The 22,133-nt window shown below is 38.8% G+C and overlaps 1 protein-coding gene across 3 annotated transcripts in view; it reads right to left on the bottom strand.

Annotated features, from left to right (window-relative positions):
- Positions 1–11,884: 11,884 nt before the first annotated feature.
- Positions 11,885–22,133, bottom strand: part of LOC147000510 (vomeronasal type-2 receptor 116-like) — a 37,342-nt gene continuing 27,093 nt past the window's right edge. For all 3 annotated transcript variants that reach the window (XM_085832901.1, XM_085832900.1, XM_085832902.1), the window contains exon 6: positions 11,885–12,917. In XM_085832901.1, coding sequence (XP_085689027.1) covers positions 11,986–12,917 — 932 coding nt within the window. In that variant the 3' untranslated portion in view covers positions 11,885–11,985. The remainder of the gene's footprint in view (positions 12,918–22,133) is intronic.

Genomic DNA, 22,133 nt, shown 5'->3' on the forward strand with positions numbered 1-22,133 from the left:
CAGAGAAACCCTGTCTCAAAAAAAAAAAAAAAAAAAAAAAAAAAAAAAAAAAAAAAACTAAAACAAAAAAACAAAAGAAAACAAGCAACAACAACAAAAAAGGTAAATGTAGGCTGAACCCAAAGTGATATTTTTGTGGATATGGACTTTCTTAAGATAACTCAATTTGTTCAGGAATTAAAAATAATTGATCAGTGAGATTTCCTGAAACCTAAAACCTTCTGCATAGCTAAAGAAACACTTGAGTAAAGAATGAAGCCCCCAGAGTGGGAGAAAAACTTGAAAATGTGTATATCTAACAGGGGACTCATATTCAGAATTTATAAAGAATATTTAAAGCAAGTAGTCAAAACACTAATGATATACTCAACCAAGGGCCTGCAATCTGAGCAGATATTTCATGTATAAAAGAAGGACTGATAAATACCTCAAAAAGTCATTATAATAACTTAGTAATTAGGGGAATTCTAATTAAGCCAACTTTGAGTTTACAACTTACTTCAGTCATAATGTAAAAAACAATAAATACAAACACACAGACAGAAATAATTCACAACAAATGCCAAAGTGTAACCTCCAACAAGCCTGAAGCAGGCTGAGCCAGACATTGACTTTGCTGCCAATAAGGAGATTACCTAGGGTGGAGCCTTCCTCCCTAGATTACTCTAATGTTCATCCACTGTCGCTGTTCCTCTTCAAGATACTTCTAACTGCTGAGAGGTCCTCTGGAGCTATTCCGGATACTGTACCCTTCCCTGCAAGTCATCACCTGCAGCTGGTTCCAGGCTCCAAGGATGAATTGGTGAGAATGGGCTCCCCCCACCCTTTTATAAGCACAGTCGCCATTGAACATTTGAACCTTGAACAGACTAGCATGTCTTGGTTCCATTATTTCTCAACCTGCCTAGGTTCTCTCTTTTCTTTCAGCTCCAGGTTGCCTCCCAGGCTCAAACCTGGACATGTGAGCTGCTGGCCGGCTCGCAACACTTTAGAGTACCAACACAGGATTGCGAATGGCAGAAGACGCCCGAAGAAACACTGCCTGTATGGAGCTCCAGAGATAGGAAATGGGCACGAAGCAACAGGTAAAAGGTTGCTAAGGGTGTGGTACTGTCTATTCTGGAACAGCGTGCTGACCTGCACGCTGGATTCGCTTAGGTTCAGCAGTGATATCAGGATCTAGGAACACAGCAGGCAGTCAGCCTCAGATTTCAGAAGCTGCTTTTTAGGCGAGAGAAATAAAAGGGTGTAAATCAATGGAACAAGTGGATGGCCGCAGTTGGAAACTGCATCATGGGGGAGGAAAGTGGTTTTGAAACTCTCCCAGAGACAGAGAGAAAATCGGGGGAATCTCCTCCTGTGTGCATGCTGGCCAGTGTCTTTGTTCTGAGTGTCTGTCTTATGTTTTCTGAAACTAACATGTGCTAGTTTTGTTGGTTTGTTGTCCATGTTTCGGACCTTGTCTCTGAAGCATGGTGCAGTCTGAGTTTGGATCTGCCTGAGATTGGTTTCTCTGGTTTTTGTAGATGATGGGGTTTTCTGAAATGCGTACTTGGTATTTGCAGCTGTCCTTTGTCCTTTTGGGTTGTAAGGACCGGAGGACTGTGGTCAGCAGATGTGCTAGGAAGACTGCCACCGCCCTGGGTGACACCCTGGGAAGCAGGGAGAGCCAGGGATGCCTGGTAGTCTCTGGAGATCAGTTGGTCAGAGAGATGGAGTTCTGAAGTGGAAGCTTACCCTTCCAAAATCATCTGACTCTTTTGCCTGCTTGTGGAGGATGAGAAAGGGTCACATGTGTCTGGATGTGTTGGTCTCTTGTGTATTTTTGTGTATGTGTTTAGAGTTATGTGAAAACTCTATACAGGAAGCTAAGAGTTTGAATCTTTCCGTGTATATTGTTTTCTAAGTGGCAAGTATTTTATTAGCTAATGCCTCTCAAAGGAAGTTTACTTTAAATCCTTGCTCTCACACTAGGAGCTTTTAAGTTCTGCAGAGTATCTGTTGCTCCAGAAAAGATTCAGAGGCAATATCTTTTAATACTTAGGGTTTTAGCTATACTAGAAAATCGTGGTCCAGAAAAATCTAAGAAGGAAAAATTGACTTGCTTTAAAATTTTATTTTCAAAAGCTTCCAAGAGATGTTAATTGGCTAAGACCTCATCTTGAGGCCTTAAAGCAACATAGACCTTTTTTTAGGTGCTATCTAGTGGGATTAAAAATTACTGGTGAGAAACAAAAAGGTTTCACAGAAAGCAGAGGAAACTTCTGTGATCAATTGTTATCAATTATAATCAATGGTAATTAAATATTGCCTGCTTATTTTATTTATGTGCCCACAACAAATCTTTGGCAAGAGAAAACATTGTTGTAAAATCATCCTTCTTCACTTCCAAGTAAAGTTTTAACACCCTATTAAGGCCACTGTCATGCTAATAAAGAAAAAAAAGAAAAAATCATATATTTTAGAAAAACTATAACAAAAATTGTGTCTTAAGAAGAAGACAGGGCTGGTGAGATGGCTCAGTGGGTAAGAGCACCCGACTTACCCACTGCAGTGTACTTACATATAATAAAATATACTTACATAAAATAAGTACACTGTAGTGTACTTACATATAATAAAAACAAATAAATCTTTTAAAAAAGAGAAAGAACCTGACAAAGTGACTGTTCATTGTTTCAAACAGCAATTAAATTAGTTATTACAGAATATTAATAATTGGTCTACTGCATACCATCATTTTCAATAAAATTGACAATCATTATCCCAAAGATAAGTTAAAAATTTGTTTTTATGCATGCTTTTGTATCTTCTATAAATTCATGCATACATGCATTCCATTTACTGTGTTTTAAAACAGCCCTCTTATGGGAGAAAAGTATATATGAATTGGATCACATGCTTATTCTTTTGAGCTTCCCCCTCCTTCAACACAGATAATAAAATTGTGTGCTGTAGATGGTGTTTTAAAATGTTGAATAATCAAACTTAATTTGTATCTTTATTAATATATATACTATATATATATATATATATATATATATATACATCAGAGCTGACAATTGCTTAAAATTGTTCATCCCTCAAATACTATTAATTCTCAAGCTTGCAATTGCTTATGCAACTCATAAGAAAACATACTGTTCCTTTAAGAAGTCTGTTTTTGGACAGTTAAGAAATTGTCCTGGGTTGCCTGGAAAAGGCCCCTAGGATTTGCTTTTGTGTTATAAATGTTTACAAAAAGCTTTAGCTGAAAAAGGATTACAGAGAGCTCCAGAAAAGATACAAACTCAGGCTCCTTATAATTATTTGGGCTTTAGACTTACTAATCAAGCTGTCGTTTCCCCCAGAAGATAGTTATTCACGGAGACAACTTAAGGACTTTGAATGATTTTCAAAAATTGTTAGGTGATATTAATTGGCTTAGTACAGGGGAATTGAAACCTATATTTGATATTCTTAAAGGGAGTTCTGATGCTACCTCCCCTAGATCTCTAACCTCAGAAGGATTGTTGGCCTTACAACAAGTGGAAAAATAGCTATTGAACATCAATTTGTCACTTATATACATATTACTCTTTGACTTTACATCTGTAATTTCTAATACGATTCATGTGCTTACAGGATTTTTATGGCAAAAGTCTCCTCTAATGTGCATACATTCGAGGATTTCTCCTAAACGTAATATCTTGCCATATTATGAAGCAGTAGCCCAGATGATTATCCTTGGAAGGAAGCAGGCACTAACTTATTTTGGCAAAGAGCCAGATATTATTGTTCAGCCTTACAGCGTAAGTCAAGACACTTGGCTGAAGCAGTACAGTAGAGATTGGTTGCTTGCTCAAATAGGGTTTAATGGAACTATAGACAGCCACTACCCTCAAGATAGGTTGATAATTTTTTTTAATGTACATGAGGTGATATTTCCTAATATGACCTCTTTACAACCCTTACACAATGCTGTTCTGGTGTTTAGTGATGGCTCCTCTAAAGGGCGAGCTGGATTTATTATAAATAATCAACATGTAATCATAAAGACTCCTGGCCTCTCAGCTCAATTAGCAGAATTAACAGCAGTACTGAATGTCTTTCAGTCTGTGCATGAGGTTTTTGATATTTTTACTGATAGTTTATATGTTGCACAATTGGTACCCTTATTGGAGACCTGTGGTACGTTTAACTTTAATATGCCAGCAGGATCCCTGTTTTCACAATTGCAAAGCATCATTCTTGCACAAAAATGCCCGTTCTATATTGGCCACATACGATCTCATTCTGGTCTTCCTGGACCTTTAGGTGAAGGCAATGATTGCATCAACAGAGCTCTAATAGGAGAAGCCTTAATTTCAGATCCTGTTGCTTTGGCCAAACGTGATCATGAAAAATTTCATCTCTCTAGCGATACCTTAAGGCTCCAATATAAGATCACAAAGGAGCAGGCAAGAATGATTGTAAAACAATGATCTAAATGTATTACATTATCTCGAGTGCCACATTTAGGAGTTAATCCACAAGGTCTTATGCCTAATCATATTTGGCAAATGGATATAACTCATTATGCAGAATTTGGAAAATTAAAATATATACATGTTTGTATTGACACTTGTTCAGGATTTCTTTTTGTTTCTCTGCATACTAGAGAAGCCTCCAAAAATGTAATTGGTCATTGCCTACAAGCCTTTAATGCTATGGGATTGCCTAAACTTATTAAGACAGGTAATAGGCCATCCTATTCTAGCAAAAATTTTACTTAATTTTGTAAAGAATTCGGAATCAAACATAAAATTGGAATTCCTTGTAACCGATGGGACAAGGAGTAGTTGAATGTGCTCATCGCACTTTAAATAATTGACTTTTAAAAACAAAACAAGGGCAGTTATATCCCCCAAGGTCAACAGAGGCACATCTTGCTTTTGCTTTATTTGTTCTAAACTTTTTGCAAACTGATGTTAAAGGTCAGTCTGCAGCGGATTGCCACTGGCATCCAGTTACTTCTGGTTCTTATGCCTTGGTAAAGTGACAGGACCCATTAACTAACGAATGGAAGGGTCCAGACTGTCCTGGGCTATTCCTGTCACGCAGGAACGCACACAGAACACAAGTCAAGACCTTTCGTGGTTACTCTTTATTCATAATCGTGAGGTAGAATAAAGAAGGATAGAAACGTGTTGCTATATATACCCACAGGTGTGACGTGTTAATACTACTGGCATTTCCAACCACAGTCTCAAATGTCCCGGGGGACGGACTAGTGACTTGGTGGGCTTTTGCCCTGGCACATGCGCACAATGGAGCTTAGCGCCATCTAGTGACAACACGTATTATCACGGCTTCCTACACCAGACCAGGTCCTAATCTGGAAAAGGGGCTCTGTCTGTCTTTTTTCACAAAAAGAAGATGGAGTATGATGGCTGCCTGAGAGATTAGTTCATCAACTGGACACAGACCCTGAATCTTCTAGTAAGTATGACTCTAACCTTGATTATGGCTAAAATCCTCTTTAGCTGAAAAGTTAAATTGGAGCACAGCCTCCACTCCCAGGGAAGCTGTAGCCTTTTTTCAATTCTCAATGTCACCTCCCCCAGAGCAGGAGCTCTAAGTCTAAGCCTGATCATTGCTAATTTGCAATTGAATGGAGTACCTGGACTTCCTCAAAAGAAGCTTTTGTACTGTGCCTTTCACTGTCTCAACTTTGTTTATAAAGCAGGTCAGTCAACTCCCTTCAGCCTGACTGTAGCAGTCATACAGCCTCGACTCCAACAGTGCAGGTGGCAGTTGTTAATCTTCATGAAGAAGCATTCTAAGTACTAACTGTGGCTTTGGTCTGAATTGGGAGTAAGGTGTGCTAATGAGGGCTTGACAGTCAATGATGGGCACCCAGATCTCCGAATCATACCAATCTAAAACAAGGGTACATGCCAAGAGGCTGTGGCTGTTAATAAACACCACAGAGCCATGTTTTGTGTAAAATAAACACAAACAAGCTGCATGTACACTCCTATGACAAATAAGGATGATTTGGGAAGATCTAAGATTTCCTAAGACAGGCGGAGCCGCCAGCCACCATAACTCCTGGGCGGGACTATGGAGCATAAATAAATTTTATGCCTCGGTCCAGCCTTTTTAAAAATATTAACAACAGGGAGGAGATATAACCTCCAACAAGCCTGGAGCAGGCTGAGCCAGACCTTGACTTTGCTGCCACTAAGGAGATTACCTAGGGTGGAGCCTTCCTCCCTAGATTACTTTATTGTTCATCCAGGGTCACTGTTCCTCTTCAAGATACTGCTACCTGCTGAGAGCCCACCCCCCAGAGCTATTCCGGATATTATGCCCTATCCTGCAAGTCATCACCTGCAGCTGGTTCCAGGCTCCAAGGATGAATTGGTGGGAATGGGCTTCTCCGCCCCCCCCCCTTTTTATAAGCATAGTTGCCATTAAACATTTGAACCTTGAACAGACTAGCATGTCTTGGTTCCATTATTTCTCAACCCGCCTAGGTTCCCTCTTTTCTTTCAGCTCCAGGTTGCCTCCCAGACTCAAACCTGAACATGTGAACTGCTGGCTGGCTCGCAACACCAAAGCAGAAATGGGAGAAAAGTGAACCTGTATTTACTGTGTATGGTACTGTAAACTCTTCCAACCACTATGGAAATTAAGGTGGAGAACTATTTTTTTAAAGTTATATATGAAAGATAGAAACATAATTTTTTATTGTTATTTCTTTTAATAATCTATCCATTTTGTTTTTTATTGGATACTTTCTTTATTTACATTTCAAATGTTATCCCCTTTCTCTCTTTCCTCACCTCCTGGAAATCCCATATCCCATCCTCCCTCCCTCTGCTTCTATGAGGGTGTGCCTCTACCCACCCACCCACTCCCACCTACCTGACCTCGATTGATTTCTCTACTCTGGGGCATCTATCAAGCCTGCATAGGACCGAGGACCTCTCCTCCCATTTATGCATGGCAAGGCCATCTTCTGATACATATGGAGCTGGAGCCATGTGTAATCCTTTGTTGATGGATTAGTCCCTGGAAGCTCTGGGGGGGTCTGGTTGGTTGATATCATTGTTCTTCCTATGGGGTTGCAAACCCCCTCAACCCCTTCAGTCCTTTCTCTAACTCCTCTATTGGGGACTATGCGCTCAGTCTAATGATTGACTGTGAACATTTGCATCTGGATTTGTAAGGCTCTGGCAGGGCCCCTCAGGAGACAGCCATATCAGGCACCTTTCAGCATGCACTTCTTGGCAAGGGTAGAGAACTCTTTAAAAAATCTTTCATATGACCACCATTTATCACATGTTAACATATGCCCAGATGACTCCAATTCCTATCATATTCTTCTTACACCCACTCAGCCACATTTATTGTTATTCTATTCACAATATCTTGAAACTAGCAACAGTCTACATATACTTCAAATGGCAAATGAATGATAAAAATTGGTACATATGCAATATGGAACATTGAGTTGTAATTGGAAATATAATCTTGAGGATTAAAGGGAATAGATGGAACTAGAAAGTATATTGACTGAGACTTGGAAAGACAAATGCTGCATATTTTTTCTCATTTGAGGCATTTATCTATGAGTATTCAGTTCTGAGTTTCAAACATAAAATAAGCATGAAACAAGGAAGTAAAACAAATACAATGTGGTATAAGGTTTAGAGGTGTATCATAGAGGGTAGCAGCAAGAAATACAGGTAAAGAACGTAGAAGTAGAAAAAAATGTTGAGAAGGACTTTTGTATTTCTTTCCATTGGTGACAGTAGTATGTTGAAGTCTCCTATTTTTTCTTTTTCCATTTTTATTAGATATTTTCTTCATTTACATTTCAAATATTATTCCAAAAGTCCCCTGTACACTCCCCCTACCCTGCTCCCCAACCCACCCACTCCCACTTCCTGGCCTTGGCATTTCCCTGTAGTGGGGCTTATGATCTTCGCAAGACCAAGAGCCTCTCCTCCCATTGATGGCCACCTAGGCCATCCTCTGCTAAATATGTAACTAGAGACACAGTTCTGTGGGGTACTGGCTAGTTCATACTGTTGATCCACCTATAGGGTTGCTGAACCCTTTAGCTCCTTGGTTACTTTCTCTAGCTCCTTCTTTAGGGGAACTGTGTTGCATCCAATAGATGACTGTGAGCAAAACCTTGCTGGCATATGCAATAGTGTTTGGGTTTTGTGACAATAGTTCTTTTACAAATGTGGATGTCCTTGTATCTTGGACATTCATGTTCAAAAGGAGGTCATCTTGATAGATTTTTTTTTCTTGGATAAGTATGAAGTGTTGCTCTGTATCTCTTTTGAGAAATGTCGCTTGAAAGTAAATTTTGGTAGATATTAGAATGGCTACTCTACCCTATTTTATGGATCTCTTTCCCTCCCACCCACCCACCTATTCCTGCCTCCCTGCCCTTGTATTCCCCAACATTTTTATCATTGAGATTAGGTTTTGTTTGTTTCGTTTTGGTTTTTGATTTTTCAGACAGGGTTTTGAAACCTTAGAACCTTTGCATACTCAAAAATGCATAGATCTTTTTCTTTAGTCTTCTAATCTGAACCATACCTCAATTATTCGCATTCATCCAATAGGAAAATCAAAATAAGAGAAATATCATGGACTTATTTCCTGAACCTACCAGGCTTCAGGTAATGCCTTCTGTACAAGCAGTATTTGTATGTTACCAAAGAAAGTAAGGGCTCCTTGCTTTCTTGGGATGCTTCATTGATATGTATTTGTCCAGGTACTTTGTTAAATGAAAAAAATATCTAAACTTATATTCTGACAGACAATATGCAGTGCTTGAAGTGCAGCATCTAGAATCAGTGTGGATTTCTTCATCATATGATAGTTAATGAATGTATTTCCTATGTAAGGTTTATTATCAAGCCTCAACCGTCAGATGGTATAACTCCAGCAGGAATACTGTCAAATCATATTTGGCATGTGGATGTTACTCATTTTTGCAGTTTGGGCAAGTCAAAATATGTAGGTAAAATCTTATGAATATAGGTGATCAACCTTTTACTTAGAGCCTTTGCTATATCACTTCCCTGTGAAAACTGACAATTCTCCATATATTACCAAGCATTTTCAGGGATTTTCCCAAAAATATGCTGTAATTTATGTCACAAGCATTCAATATAATGCCCAGAAACATTATTTTCTGAAAACAGATAATGGACAATCTAAGCATTATTTAAAAATGAATGAGGGGAGGAGAGTAGGATGGCTACTCCATTATAATATATTTCATATTTTTATGCCTTTTTAAAAATTGTATAAAGATGGTATATTGCTGAATAATATTTTTGACCTCTTCAAAACAAATTTAAGGTCAAGGTCCTTTGTTGAGATCTTATGTCAGGTCATTGAAAGTGCCCAGAGCTGAGCACTGGCTAATTTACTAGAGCTGGGCTTATGTTTTGTGTTTCATTTTTTTTCACTCATAGTGTTGAACATGAAGCACTTATGCCTTATATGAAGTGCTGAATTGTGTTCCTTGCTATGTGGTCTCTATTTAATGCATCTGGTACAGCTAATAATAATACACCCTACGCAGTGATGTTAATATGTCAAGTATTAATTTCAGGCCTTACACATTGACATATTAACTATTCAGCAGTGAAATTTAGATTTCCTCCTTTATTGATGCACAAAACCTAGCAAAGATTTTTAGTCATTTTTAAAAAATGTCTAATTGGTCTTCTACAACATGGTCCATAAGAATGCCTTTGGGAATTTTGATTTACAATTCCATGTCTACTTTAAATTTGACTTGCATACTTTTAAATTATATGTGGCAGTGATATTGGTCTTGTCTAGCTGGATGGAATTGCTTTTGCCGTATGGCTTTCAGTTTAGAGTTCATAGCTCCTGTGAAACTGTAGGATTTTAGATCCTGACATCAAAAACACTTCCTCAGTAGTGGAGTAATCATACCACCTGTGTCTCTTTTCATTGCCTAGACATGGGGAAAGCATATAGAATCTTTCCAGAACAATTAGTCTTATACATTAATCTTGTGTACTCTTGTTGTACCCTCCAACTACATTTGTATTGTTCCTGGAAACAACCATCATATTTTGTTTCTAATGAAGGTGTAAAAAATCTGATTACATACAATAAACTTGTGACAACCTCATGCTTTGTGTTGTCCTTCTATCCTGTGCCAGATAGATAAAATTCCCTCAGACGATAATAAGGTAACCTGGCTTGGTAAGTGTTTATGCTTACACCAAGCCAAGGAACTTTTGAGTCTCCTAAGGTTTGCTCATATTTATTGATTCTATGTTGAAACTGTAGCCCATTTTGACCTGCTGTCATTTTCAAAATCAGTAACCAACATAACATACATCATGGGAGTCAGGGCAAGGTAATTTATAAATTATAATAGACATATGTGAAGAAATGACAAAGTGAGATGATTATGTAGGCATCTGAATTTGCATTTAAAATTTCATCTAAAACAAAAAAACAAACAAACAAACAAAAAACAAAGAAACAAACAAACAAAAACCAGGCAGTGGTGGCATACGCCTTTAATCCCAGCACTTGGGAGGCATAGGCAGGTGAATTTCTGAGTTTGGCGCCAGCCTGGTCTACAGAGTGAGTTCCAGGACAGCCTGGGCTATACAGAGAAACCCTGTCTCAAAATAAAATAAAATAAAATAAAATAAAATAAAATAAAATAAAATAAAATTTCATCTCTATGAAATCCCCTTTGCTTTTCACAGGTGCCTCATTTCCCACTGGAAAATGTTTATGACTGTTATTGGAAATAAACAATCTCTTCTGCTGAGAGCAGACCGATCTTTTCCTGCCTTCTCTCTTTCTACATTGCCTCAGAAACACAACAGTCCATGAAGTTAAGACAATCTATTGTGCCTCTCAAAATCCTTACTTTTCAATTATACCACAAAGGTAGCAAACCCTCTATCAGATAAACTATAAGGGGCTTGACTTGTCCAAACTACATTAGCTAAAACTGATTTGCATTGATGACATTTAGGATGTTACTTGAATAAGAGAGCTTAATATCTTTTTTCACAGAGCCATAGTATTTCTCAAGGGTACTGAGTATCCAAACATTGTTAGTATGATCATGTTCAAAGTCTCTCCCTGAAGTTATTATAAATAATATTTTAACTTCCACTGTCAATTACTCATGACATCTACTTCTCCAAGAAAAAGACATAATTTTTTCAATGAAATATATGTTCTCAATATTATTCTGCTGTATAATTTTAGGAACACCGTCTTCCATAATGCCTGTTGTTAAACTGAGCTCATCCTACTTGCTTATACCCCAAATGCAATATAATCATAACAGCCTAGGACACACATCCTTTTCCTGAGCTGAGTATTTCTAAGCAATACCCCACATCAAAAGTTTTCATTTTTCCTCATAACAAAATCATGAGATATCAAAATACTAAAATATTTCTACTTTCTTTCTAAACAATGAAATTTTTCTCAAAAACATAAAAAAGGAGCCTGTTAAATGGATGCTTGAGAGACAATCTGCTCGTATAATATTCAATTTACACAGAAAAATATAAGAGATTCTTTAGGAGTTCAAAAACAAATGAAATCAATGACAGAATATTTAATTTTTCCTTTTTTTAATCAAAGAAGGATAAAATAAATACAGCATTGCTTCAAATGGTGACACATGTTAAGCCCTAGGAACTTTTAGGCAAAGGAAGGCAGACACACATTTGCTTATGCCATACTGCACTGCAGGCCAACAAAAAATACTTTGTAATAGTTCCATACAGAAAAAAAGTATAACATGAATCTCAAACATGAAATAAAAATTATAGTTCCAGCACAGAGATTTGAATACAATCATGTAAAGTATTATGAACCAACAGAATCACATCATATTATACATAATTAAGAGATTTAGAATGGAGTGGCACTGCTTTCAACCATTGTATTTAATTTATTATCATAGTTTGATTTTTAAATAAAATTTAAACCATTATTCCTTTTTGAATGGGATTTATGTTTGATGTCAACACAGACATTCTTATCTGGCCTTAATAAAATAATGTAGCACTTGGGGGCAAAAATCAAGCTAAGGAGAGCTGTACTGGAAGCCAACATAGAGAAGGCTTCCATAGCCACCATTGCTTTTCCTTTTGTGCTATGGTAGACAGGGAGGAAGGTAATCCAGACACAGAAGAATACTTGCATGCTGAATGATATGAATTTGGCTTCATTGAATGTGTCAGGCAAATTCCTGGAAAAGAAGGCCAGGGTGTAGCTCACAAGTGCCAGGGAGCAAAGGTATCCCAGAACACAATGGAAGGCAACTGATGAACCCTTGTTGCACAAAATGATGATGTGACCATGTTCAGCATGAGCATTTTGATCAATGAAAGGTGGAGAAGTAATAATCCAGATTCCACACAAGAGCAGTTGGATGAGTGTGCAGATGGGAATGATGAAATTAGGCACCCTTGATATCATTAACCGCCTCACCCTTCTATCTGGAACAGTGACCTTGAATGCAATAACCACTGTAATAGCTTTGGCCAACACTGTGGAGAGAGCCACAGTGAAAAAAATTCCAAATGCTGTCTGCTGCAATATACAAGTTGCAGTGTTTGGCTGGCCAATGAACAGCAAGGAACTGAGAAAGCACATGATGAGTGTCAATAAGAGTGTGTAGCTGAGTGTCCGATTATTGGCCTTGACAATGGGTGTGTGTCTGTGCTTCACAAAGACTACAAGAACCACGGCTGTAAGCACAGATAAGCACAGTGCTGTGGTGGTGAGAGCTATGCCCAAGGAGTCTTCATAGGCCAAAAAGCTCACAGATTTCTGGAGGCAGTGGTTCTTCTCTGAGTTTGCATAGTGAGTTTCTGGACATGTCATACACTCATCCATATCTGTGCAGAAATGCAGATAAGTGTGAGTCAATCCCCAGGATGTCTCCTTTTTCCTAAGGTGATGCTCAGCTGCAGCTCTTTGAAATCCTTCCTGAATCACCCTTTTTCATTATCATAGAAAGAAGTATTTACATATTCTTTGAATCATTTCAAATCTTTACTACCCTCACTGCATATACAGTCACAAATAAATTAAAAAATGGCCAGTGCCTTTCTTATGTTTTTGTATGCTTTTCATAATTTTCACTTTGTTGCATCTATTTGATAAGTCATAATATTGCAGAATTATACTGTATGCTCCTAATTTGACTCTGACATTATCTTACAAAGCTTTTTAATTCTAGATTACATGTTTTATAGAATATACATTTTTGAGATTCATTTCCTATATTTTGTTGTTAGATTTAGGACCCATATTTACTTATTTTCATTGAATCCATTGTGTCCTCTAATTTAGCTCATACTCTGAATGAGTTTGAAATAGAAAATACCATTAAAATCTTGAATCTTAAATTCTTCCATATTACTATGTTGTTACATTTGGCTATATCATGATTTTGTTAACATGTAGAGAAAGAACTATTAAAAGATTTCAAGGTTCTCAAAAAAAAGACCAAGTTTTTAATACTCTGCTTTTAAACATTTGTGATTCTTATCTTTAACTAAAAAACATATAGTCACCTGCTTGCTGAGTTCTCTGGAGAAAGCCTACCTGCCCTGAGCCACCTCCTATCCCACTGAGACCTTTTTTCTACCACCTACATTCCGTTTTAGTCAGGAAGCTGATCATGAGCCATGCAGGTGATCTTTCCTTCTTGATCCATCTTCCCTGCTTCCTGGGTCCTCTGGAGCAAGCCAAACTGCCCTGAGCAGCCTGCTATTCCAGTGGATAATCCTTTTTCCCATCACCTCACTGCTCATCTTCATTGAATCTGAGGCTCCTGAGCCATACAGACCTGCAGATCCTGAACATTACAGATGTGAAGAGCCAGAACCATACAACACAAGGAGGCCTGCCACACCAGGACAACCAAGGTTAATACCTCTCCCAATATTTACTACAATAGGAATATCTAGAGACCTAAGCCATCCAGATGGCTAAAGTTCCTTGAAAGAACACAACCAAGAAAATCCAGGGAAATATGATGCCTTCAGAGCACAGCTATCTTTCTTTTTCTACAGCAAGCCTCAGATATCCTAACACAATCCAAATACAAGAAAAATGACCTTAAATTCAATCTTATGAAGATGATAGCCTCAGGCCTTTAAAGAACAAATGAATAATTCACTTAAAGAAACACAGGAAAATACAATCAAACAGGTAGATGTCTTTAAAGAAGAGAAAAGTAAACCCTTTAATGATGCACCAGAAAATACAATTAAACAGGTGAAGAAACACTAAGGAAGTGAAAAATCTCTATGATAACTTCAACTCTCTAAAGTAAGAAATTGAAGATCTCAGAAGATGGAATGTCATCCCATGCTCATGGATCGGCAGGATTAATATAATAAAAATGGCTCTTCTGCTAAAAGCAATCTATAGATTCAATGCAATCCCCATCAAAATTCCAACTCAATTCTTCACTGAGTTAGAAAGGGCAATTTGCAAATTCATCTGGAAAAATAAAAATCCTAGGATAGCAAAAACTATTCTCAATAATAAAAGAACCTCTGGTGGAATCACCATGCCTGACACTAAGCTGTACTCCAGAGCAATTATGATAAAAACTGCATGGTACTGGTAAAATGACAGACAGGTAGATCAATGGAACAGAATTTAAGACCCAGAAAGGAATCCACACAGCTATGGTCACTTGATCTTTGACAAGAGAGCTAAAACCATCCCATGGAAAAGAGACAGCATTTTCAACAAATAGTGTTGGCACAAATGGTGGTTATCATGTAGAAGAATGCGAATTGATCCATTCTTATCTCCTTGTACAAAGCTCAAGTCTAAGTGGATCAAAGGCCTCCACATAAGACCAGGGACACTGAAATTAATAGAGGAGAAAGTAGGGAAAAGCCTCGAAGATATGGGCACAGGGGAAAATTTCCTAAACAAAACAGTAATGGCTTGTACTGTAAGATCAAGAATTGACAAATGGGACCTCATAAAATTGCAAAGCTTCTGCAAGTCAAAAGACACTGTAAATAAAACAAAAGGTCACCAACAGATTGGGAGAGGATTTTTACTAATCGTAAATCTGATAGAGGACTAATATCCAATATATACAAAGAACTCAAGAAGCTGGACTCCAGAAATTCAAATAATGCCATTTTTTTTTATATTATTTCAAAGCTAAACAAAGAATTCTCAACTGAGAAATACCGAATGGCTGAGAAGCACCTGAAAAAATGTTCAACATCCTTAATCATCAGGAAAATGCAAAACAAAGCAACCCTGAGATTCCACCTCACACCAGTCAGAATGGCTAAGATCAAAAATTCAGGTGACAACAGTTGCTGGCGAGTATGTGGAGAAAGAAGAACACTCCGCCACTGCTGGTGGGAATGCAAGCTTGTACAACCATTCTGCAAGTCAGTCTGGAAGTTCCTCAGAAAATTGGACAAAATACTACCAGAAGATCCAGCAATACCTCTCATGGGCATATACCTAGAAGAAGTTCCAACTGGTAATAAGAACACATGCTCCACTATGTATATATCTAGGGAAATATGGTGCCTTCAGAGCACAGCTATCTTTCTTTTTCTACAGCAAGCCTCGGATATCCTAACACAATCCAAATACAAGAAAATGACCTTAAGTTCAATCTTATGAAGATGATAGCCTCAGACCTTTAAAGAACAAATGAATAATTCACTTAAAGAAACACTGGAAAATACAATCAAACAGGTAGATGTCTTTAAAGAAGAGAAAAATAAACCCTTTAATGATGCACCAGAAAATACAATTAAACAGGTGAAAAAAAACTAAGGAAGTGAAAAAATCTGTATGATAAAAACTTCAAGTCTCTGAAGAAAGAAATTGAAGAAGATCTCAGAAAACGGAAAGATATCCCATGCTCATGGATCGGCAGGATTAATATAATAAAAATGGCTATTCTGCCAAAAGCAATCTACAGATTCAATGTAATCCCCATCAAAATTCCAACTCAAATCTTCACTGAGTTAGAAAGGACAATTTGCAAATTCATCTAGAAAAATAAAAATCCTAGGATAGCAAAACCTATTCTCAATAATGAAAGAACCTTTGGTGGAATCACCATGCCTAACATTAAGCTGTTCTCCGATATGATAACAACTGCATGGTACTGGTACAGTGACAGACAGGTACATCAATGGAACAGAATTTAAAACACACAGCTATGGTCACTTGAGCTTTGACAAGGGAGCTAAAACCACGCAGTGGAAAAAAGACAGCATTTTCAACAAATGGTGCTGGCACAACTGGTGGTTATCATGTAGAAGAATGTGAATGGATTCATTCTTATCTCCTTGTACAAAGCTCAAGTCTAAGTGGATCAAAGACCTCCACATAAGACCAGGGACAGTGAAATAAATAGAGGAGAAAGTAGGGAAAAGCCTCGAAGATATGGACATAGGGGAAACATTCCTAAACAAAACAGCAATGACTTGTACTGTAAGATCAAGAATTGACAAATGGGACCTCATAAAATTGCAAAGCTTCTGCAAGTCAAAAGACACTGTAAATAAAACAAAAGGTCACCAACAGATTGGGAAAGGATTTTTACCAATCCTAAATCTGATAGGGGACTAATATCCAATATATACATAGAACTCAAGAAGCTGGACTCCAGAAATTCAAATAACGCCATTTTTTTTTATATTATTTCAAAGCTAAACCAAGAATTCTCAACTGAGAAATACCAAATGGCTGAGAAGCACCTGAAAAAAATGTTCAACGTCCTTAATCATCAGGAAAATGCAAAACAAAACAACTCTGAGATTCCACTTCACTCCAGTCAGAATGGCTAAGATCAAAAATTCAGGTGACAACAGTTGCTGGCGAGTATGTGGAGAAAGAAGAACACTCCGCCACTGCTGGTGGGAATGCAAGCTTGTACAACCATTCTGCAAGTCAGTCTGGAAGTTTTTCAGAAAATTGGACAAAATACTACCAGAAGATCCAGCAATACCTCTCATGGGCATATACCCAGAAGCTATTCCAACTGGTAATAAGAACACATGCTCCACTATGTTCATAGCAGCCTTATTTATAATAGCCAGAAGCTGGAAACAACCCAGACGTCCTGAAACAGAGGAATGGATACAGAAAATGTGGTACATTTACACAATGGAGTACTAATCAGCTATTAAAAACAATGGATTTATGAAATTCTTGGACTAATGGATGTATCTGGAGGATATCATCCTTAGTGAGGTAACCCAATCACAAAAGAATTCATTAGATATGCATGCACTTATAAATGGATATTAGCCCAGAAATATAGAACACCCAAGATACAATTTGCAAAACACAAGAAAATCAAGAAGAGGAAAGACCAATGGGTGGATACTTCATTCCTCCTTAGATTAGGAACAAAATACCAATGAAAGGAGTTACAGAGTCAAAGTTTGGAGCTAAGATGAAAGGATGGACTATCCAGAGACTACTCCACCTGGGGATCCATCCCATAATCAGCCACCAAACCCAGACACTATTGCATATGCCAGAAAGATTTTGCTGAAGGGACTCTGTTATAACTGTCTCCTATGAGGCTATACCAGTGCCTGGCAAATACGAAACTGAATGCTCACAGTCATCTATAGGATGGAACACAGGGCCCCCAATGGAGAAGCTAGGAGCTAAAGGGGTCTGCAACCCTATAGGTGGAACAACAGTATGAACTAATCAGTACCCCCAGAGATCATATCTCTAGCTGCATATGTAGCAGAAGATGGCTTAGTCAGCCATCACTGGGAAGAGAGACCCCTTGGTATTGCAAACTTTATATGCCCCAGTACAGGGGAATGCCAGGGCCAAGAAGTGGGAGTGTGTGGGTAGAGGAGCAGGGCAGAGGGAGTGTATAGGAAACTTTTGAGATAGCATTTGATATGTTTATAAAGAAAATATCTAATAACAAATAAATAAAATAAGAAAAAAAAACTGTGCGAGATTGAAAGTAGAAGTAAAGCCAATAAAGAAAACATAGACTGATGGAATTGTGGAGAAGGAAAACCTAGAGAAGGAAACAGAAACAACAGATGCAAGTATCACTAAGAGAATACAGGAAATGGAAGATATACTCTAAGGCATAGAAGACACAATAGAAGAAATCGATACCTCAGTCAAAGAAAATATAAGATTCTTGACACAAAACACCAAGGAAATCCGGGATAGTATGAAAAGACCTAACTTAAGAATAATAGGAATAGAAGAAGGTTAAGAGTCCCAGCTCCAAGGCCCAGAACTCCAGAATACCCAACAAGCAGCTGAAAGAGTCAGAGTCAGATAGTTGCACCCAACCAATGGACAAAAGCAGCTGACTTCTGTGGTTGAATTAGGGAAAGACTGAAAGAAGCTGAGGAGGAGTGTGACCCTTTAGAAGGACCAGCAGTCTCAATTAATCTGGATCTCCAACATTTCGCAAACACTGGACCACCAAATAGGCTGCGTACACCAGCTATTATGAGGTCACCAACACACATACAGCAGCGGACTGCTGGGTCTGTGTTGATTCATAGATGATGCACCTAAACCTCAAGGGACTGCAGGCCCCAGGGAGTTTAGAGGTCAGATAGGGTGGGGGGTAGGGACATCTAAATGGAGACAGGAGGTGGGAAGGAGGTATGGGATGTGGAGCAGTAGGAGGGTAGACAAGAGTGGGGAATAAAATATGGAGTTTAAAATAAATAAATAAATAAATAAATGAAGTTTTAAAAAATAAATGGAAAATTCTTAAGCAAAAAAGTTTAAGAATGAAACAACAATAATAACAATAATAATAATAATAATAATAATAATAAATCTGGGATCCATTTCGGTCGGGGCCAGCCCCACCATCTTCCTTCTGAGCCCAGCAGAGGCCACTAAGGGCTCCAGAGTGCTCTCCTCACCACAGGACCTTGCGAACACCTCGGGATCACAGGTGTGTGGAATGCAACACCATCTTCAAAAATCGCGGAGGGTCTTTTGCCCACAAGAACAGGGACAAAAGAACCCCGCATAACCAGAGGCTGGGATCCGTTCTGGTCGGGGCCACCCCCACCATCTTCCTTCTGAACACAGCGGAGGCCTCTAAGGGCTCCAGAGTCCTCTCCATGGACAAAGAAATCCTGCCAAACAAGAGGCTGTGATCCATTCATGTCGGAGCCAACCCCGCCTGCCATCTTCTGCATGAACCCAGCTGAGGGCATCTAGGACACCAGAGGACTCTCCACACCCCAGGACCTCCTAGCACACCCAAAACCTCCTGATCATCTGAGAGCACGTGGGCGATGGAAGCAACAGAGCTTCTTGATCAGGGTCACATTGGGCCTTCATCCTCAGCCAGGAGGCAGAGCTGAGACCCAGACCCCTGGGCACATTCCTTGCCAAAGGAGAGTCTGCCTACAGGGAGGATTCTGATCCCAGAACACAGGAGGTGGATCAGAGCTCCACACTGCTGGATACCTGTCCTGCAAGAGGAGAGCTTGTCTGCAGAGATTGCTCTGACCACTGTAACTCAGGTGAGAGTTGGACTCCCAGGAGTGCTGACAGAGACTAACAGAATCACAGGAGGATTAAGCTCCAACCAGAGACAACTTGAACATTAACAGCAGAGATTTCCAGATGGCGAAAGGCAAATGTAAGAATCTTACTAACAGGAACCAAGAACAGTGGGCATAATCAGAAACCAGTACGCCCACCACAGCAAATCCTGGATACCCCAACACACCCTAACAGCAAGACACGGATTTGAAATCATATCTCATGATGGTGGTAGAAGAGTTTACGAAGAGCATTAATAACTTACTTAAAGAAATATAGAACACTGCTAAACAGGTAGAAGCCCTTAAAGAGGAAGCACAAAAATTCCTCAAGGAATTACAGGAGAATACTGCTAAACAAGTAGAAGTCCTTAAAGAAGAAACACAAAAATCCCTCAAGGAATTACAGGAGAACACTGCTAAACAGGTAGAAGAATCAAAAAATCCCTTAAAGAATTACAGGAAAACACAACCAAACAGGTGATGGAATTGAACAAAACCATCCAAGATCTAAAAATGGAAGTAGAAATAATGAAGAAAACACAAAGGGAGACAACTCTGGAGATAGAAACCCTAAGAAAGAAATCAGGAACCATAGATGTGAGCATCAGCAACAGAATACAAGAGATGGAAGAGAGAATCTCAAGTGCAGAAGATTCCATAGAGAACATCGGCACAACAATAAAAGAAAATGCAAAATGCAAAAAGATCCTAATTCAGAACATCCAGGAAATACAGGCCACAATGAGAAGACAAAACCTACAGATAATAGGAGTAGATGAGAATGAAGATTTTCAACTTAAAGGGCCAGAAAATATCTTCAACAAACTTGTAGAAGAAAACTTCCCATACTTGAAGAAAGAGATGCCCATGAAAGTACAGGAAGCCTACAGAACTCCAAGTAGACTGGACCAGAAAAAATTCCAGCTAGGCGTGGTGGCACACACCTTTAATCCCAGCACTTGGGAGGTAGAGACATGTGGATTTCTGAGTTCAAGGCCAGCCTGGTCTACTCTCCAGGACAGCCAGAGCTATACAGAGAAACCCTATCTCGAAAAACCAAAAAAAAAAAAAAAAAAAAAAAAGGGGGGGGGTAGTACAGAGCTAAACAAAGAATTATCAACTGAGGAATACCAAATGGCTGAGAAGCACCTAAAGAAATGTTCAACTTCCTTAATCATCACGAAAATGCAAATTAAAACAACCCTAAGATTCCATCTCACATCAGTCAGAATGACTAAGAGCAAAAATTTAGGTGACAGAAGACGCTGGCAATGATGTGGAGAAAGAGGAACACTCCTTCATTGCTGGTGTAATTGCAAACTTGTACAACCCCTCTGGAAATCAGTCTGGTGATTCCCCAGAAAGTTGGACATCGTACTACTGGAAGATCCAGCAATATCTCTCTGGGGTATATACACAAAAGATGTTCCAACTGGCAATAAGGACACATGCTCCACTATGTTCATAGCAGCCTTATTTATAATAGCCAGAAGCTGGAAAGAACCCAGATGTCCTTCAACAGAGGAATGGATACAGAAAATATGGTACATTTACACAATAGAGTACTACTCAGCTATTAAAAACAATAAATTTATGAAATTCTTAGGCAAATGGATGGATATGGAGGATATCATTCTGGTTGAGGTAACCCAATCACAAAAGAACTCAAATGATATACCCTCACTGATAAGTGGATATTAGGGCAGAATATAGGATAGATGGACCATCTAAAGACTGCCATACCCGGGGATCTATCCCATAAACAGCCTCCAAACACTGACACCATTGCATACACTAGCAAGATTTTGCTGAAAGGACCCAGATATAGCTGACTCTTGTGAGGCTATGCAGGGGCCTAGCAAATACAGAAGTGGATGCTCACAGTTAGCTACTGGATAGATCACAGGGCCCCCAGTGGAGGAGCTAGACAAAGTACCCAAGGAGCTAAAGGGGTCTACAACTCTATAGGTGAAACAACAATATAAACTAAACAGTAACCCTCCCCTCCCCCCGCCCCCTGAGCTCATGTCTCTAGCTGCATATGTATAGGAAGATGGCCTTATTAGCCATCATTGGAAAGAGAGGCACATTGGTCTTGTAAACTTTATATGCCTCAGTACAGGGGAACACCAGTGCCAAGAAGTGGGAGTGGGATGATATGGGGGTGGGGAGGAGGGTATGGGGGACTTTTGGGGTAGCATTGGAAATGTAAATGAAGAAAATACCTAATTAAATTTTTTTTTAAAAAGTTAGAAGCAAGTACCCAGAGGGAGAGAAGAGTCAGAGAAAATTAGACTTGGAAGAAATAAGCATTCTGTCCCCCTCTGTAGAATGTATGGTTTTCTAAAAGTATATGGAATGCCAGGATAAAGCTAAACTCAAATGAAATCTAAGTTATCTTGTATCCATTTTAAACATTATATGCCAACTTCTTTCTATAAAGCAAAAAGTGTATATAAAAAAAAAGATACTATTTGCAAAACACATGTAACTCAAGAAGAAGGAAGACCCACCTGTGGATACTTCATTCCTCCTTAGAAT

The sequence above is a fragment of the Mus caroli genome, unplaced genomic scaffold (genome assembly GCF_978045245.1).
Source record: "Mus caroli unplaced genomic scaffold, Mus_caroli_1 scaffold_18, whole genome shotgun sequence".
Lineage (NCBI taxonomy): Eukaryota > Metazoa > Chordata > Mammalia > Rodentia > Muridae > Mus > Mus caroli.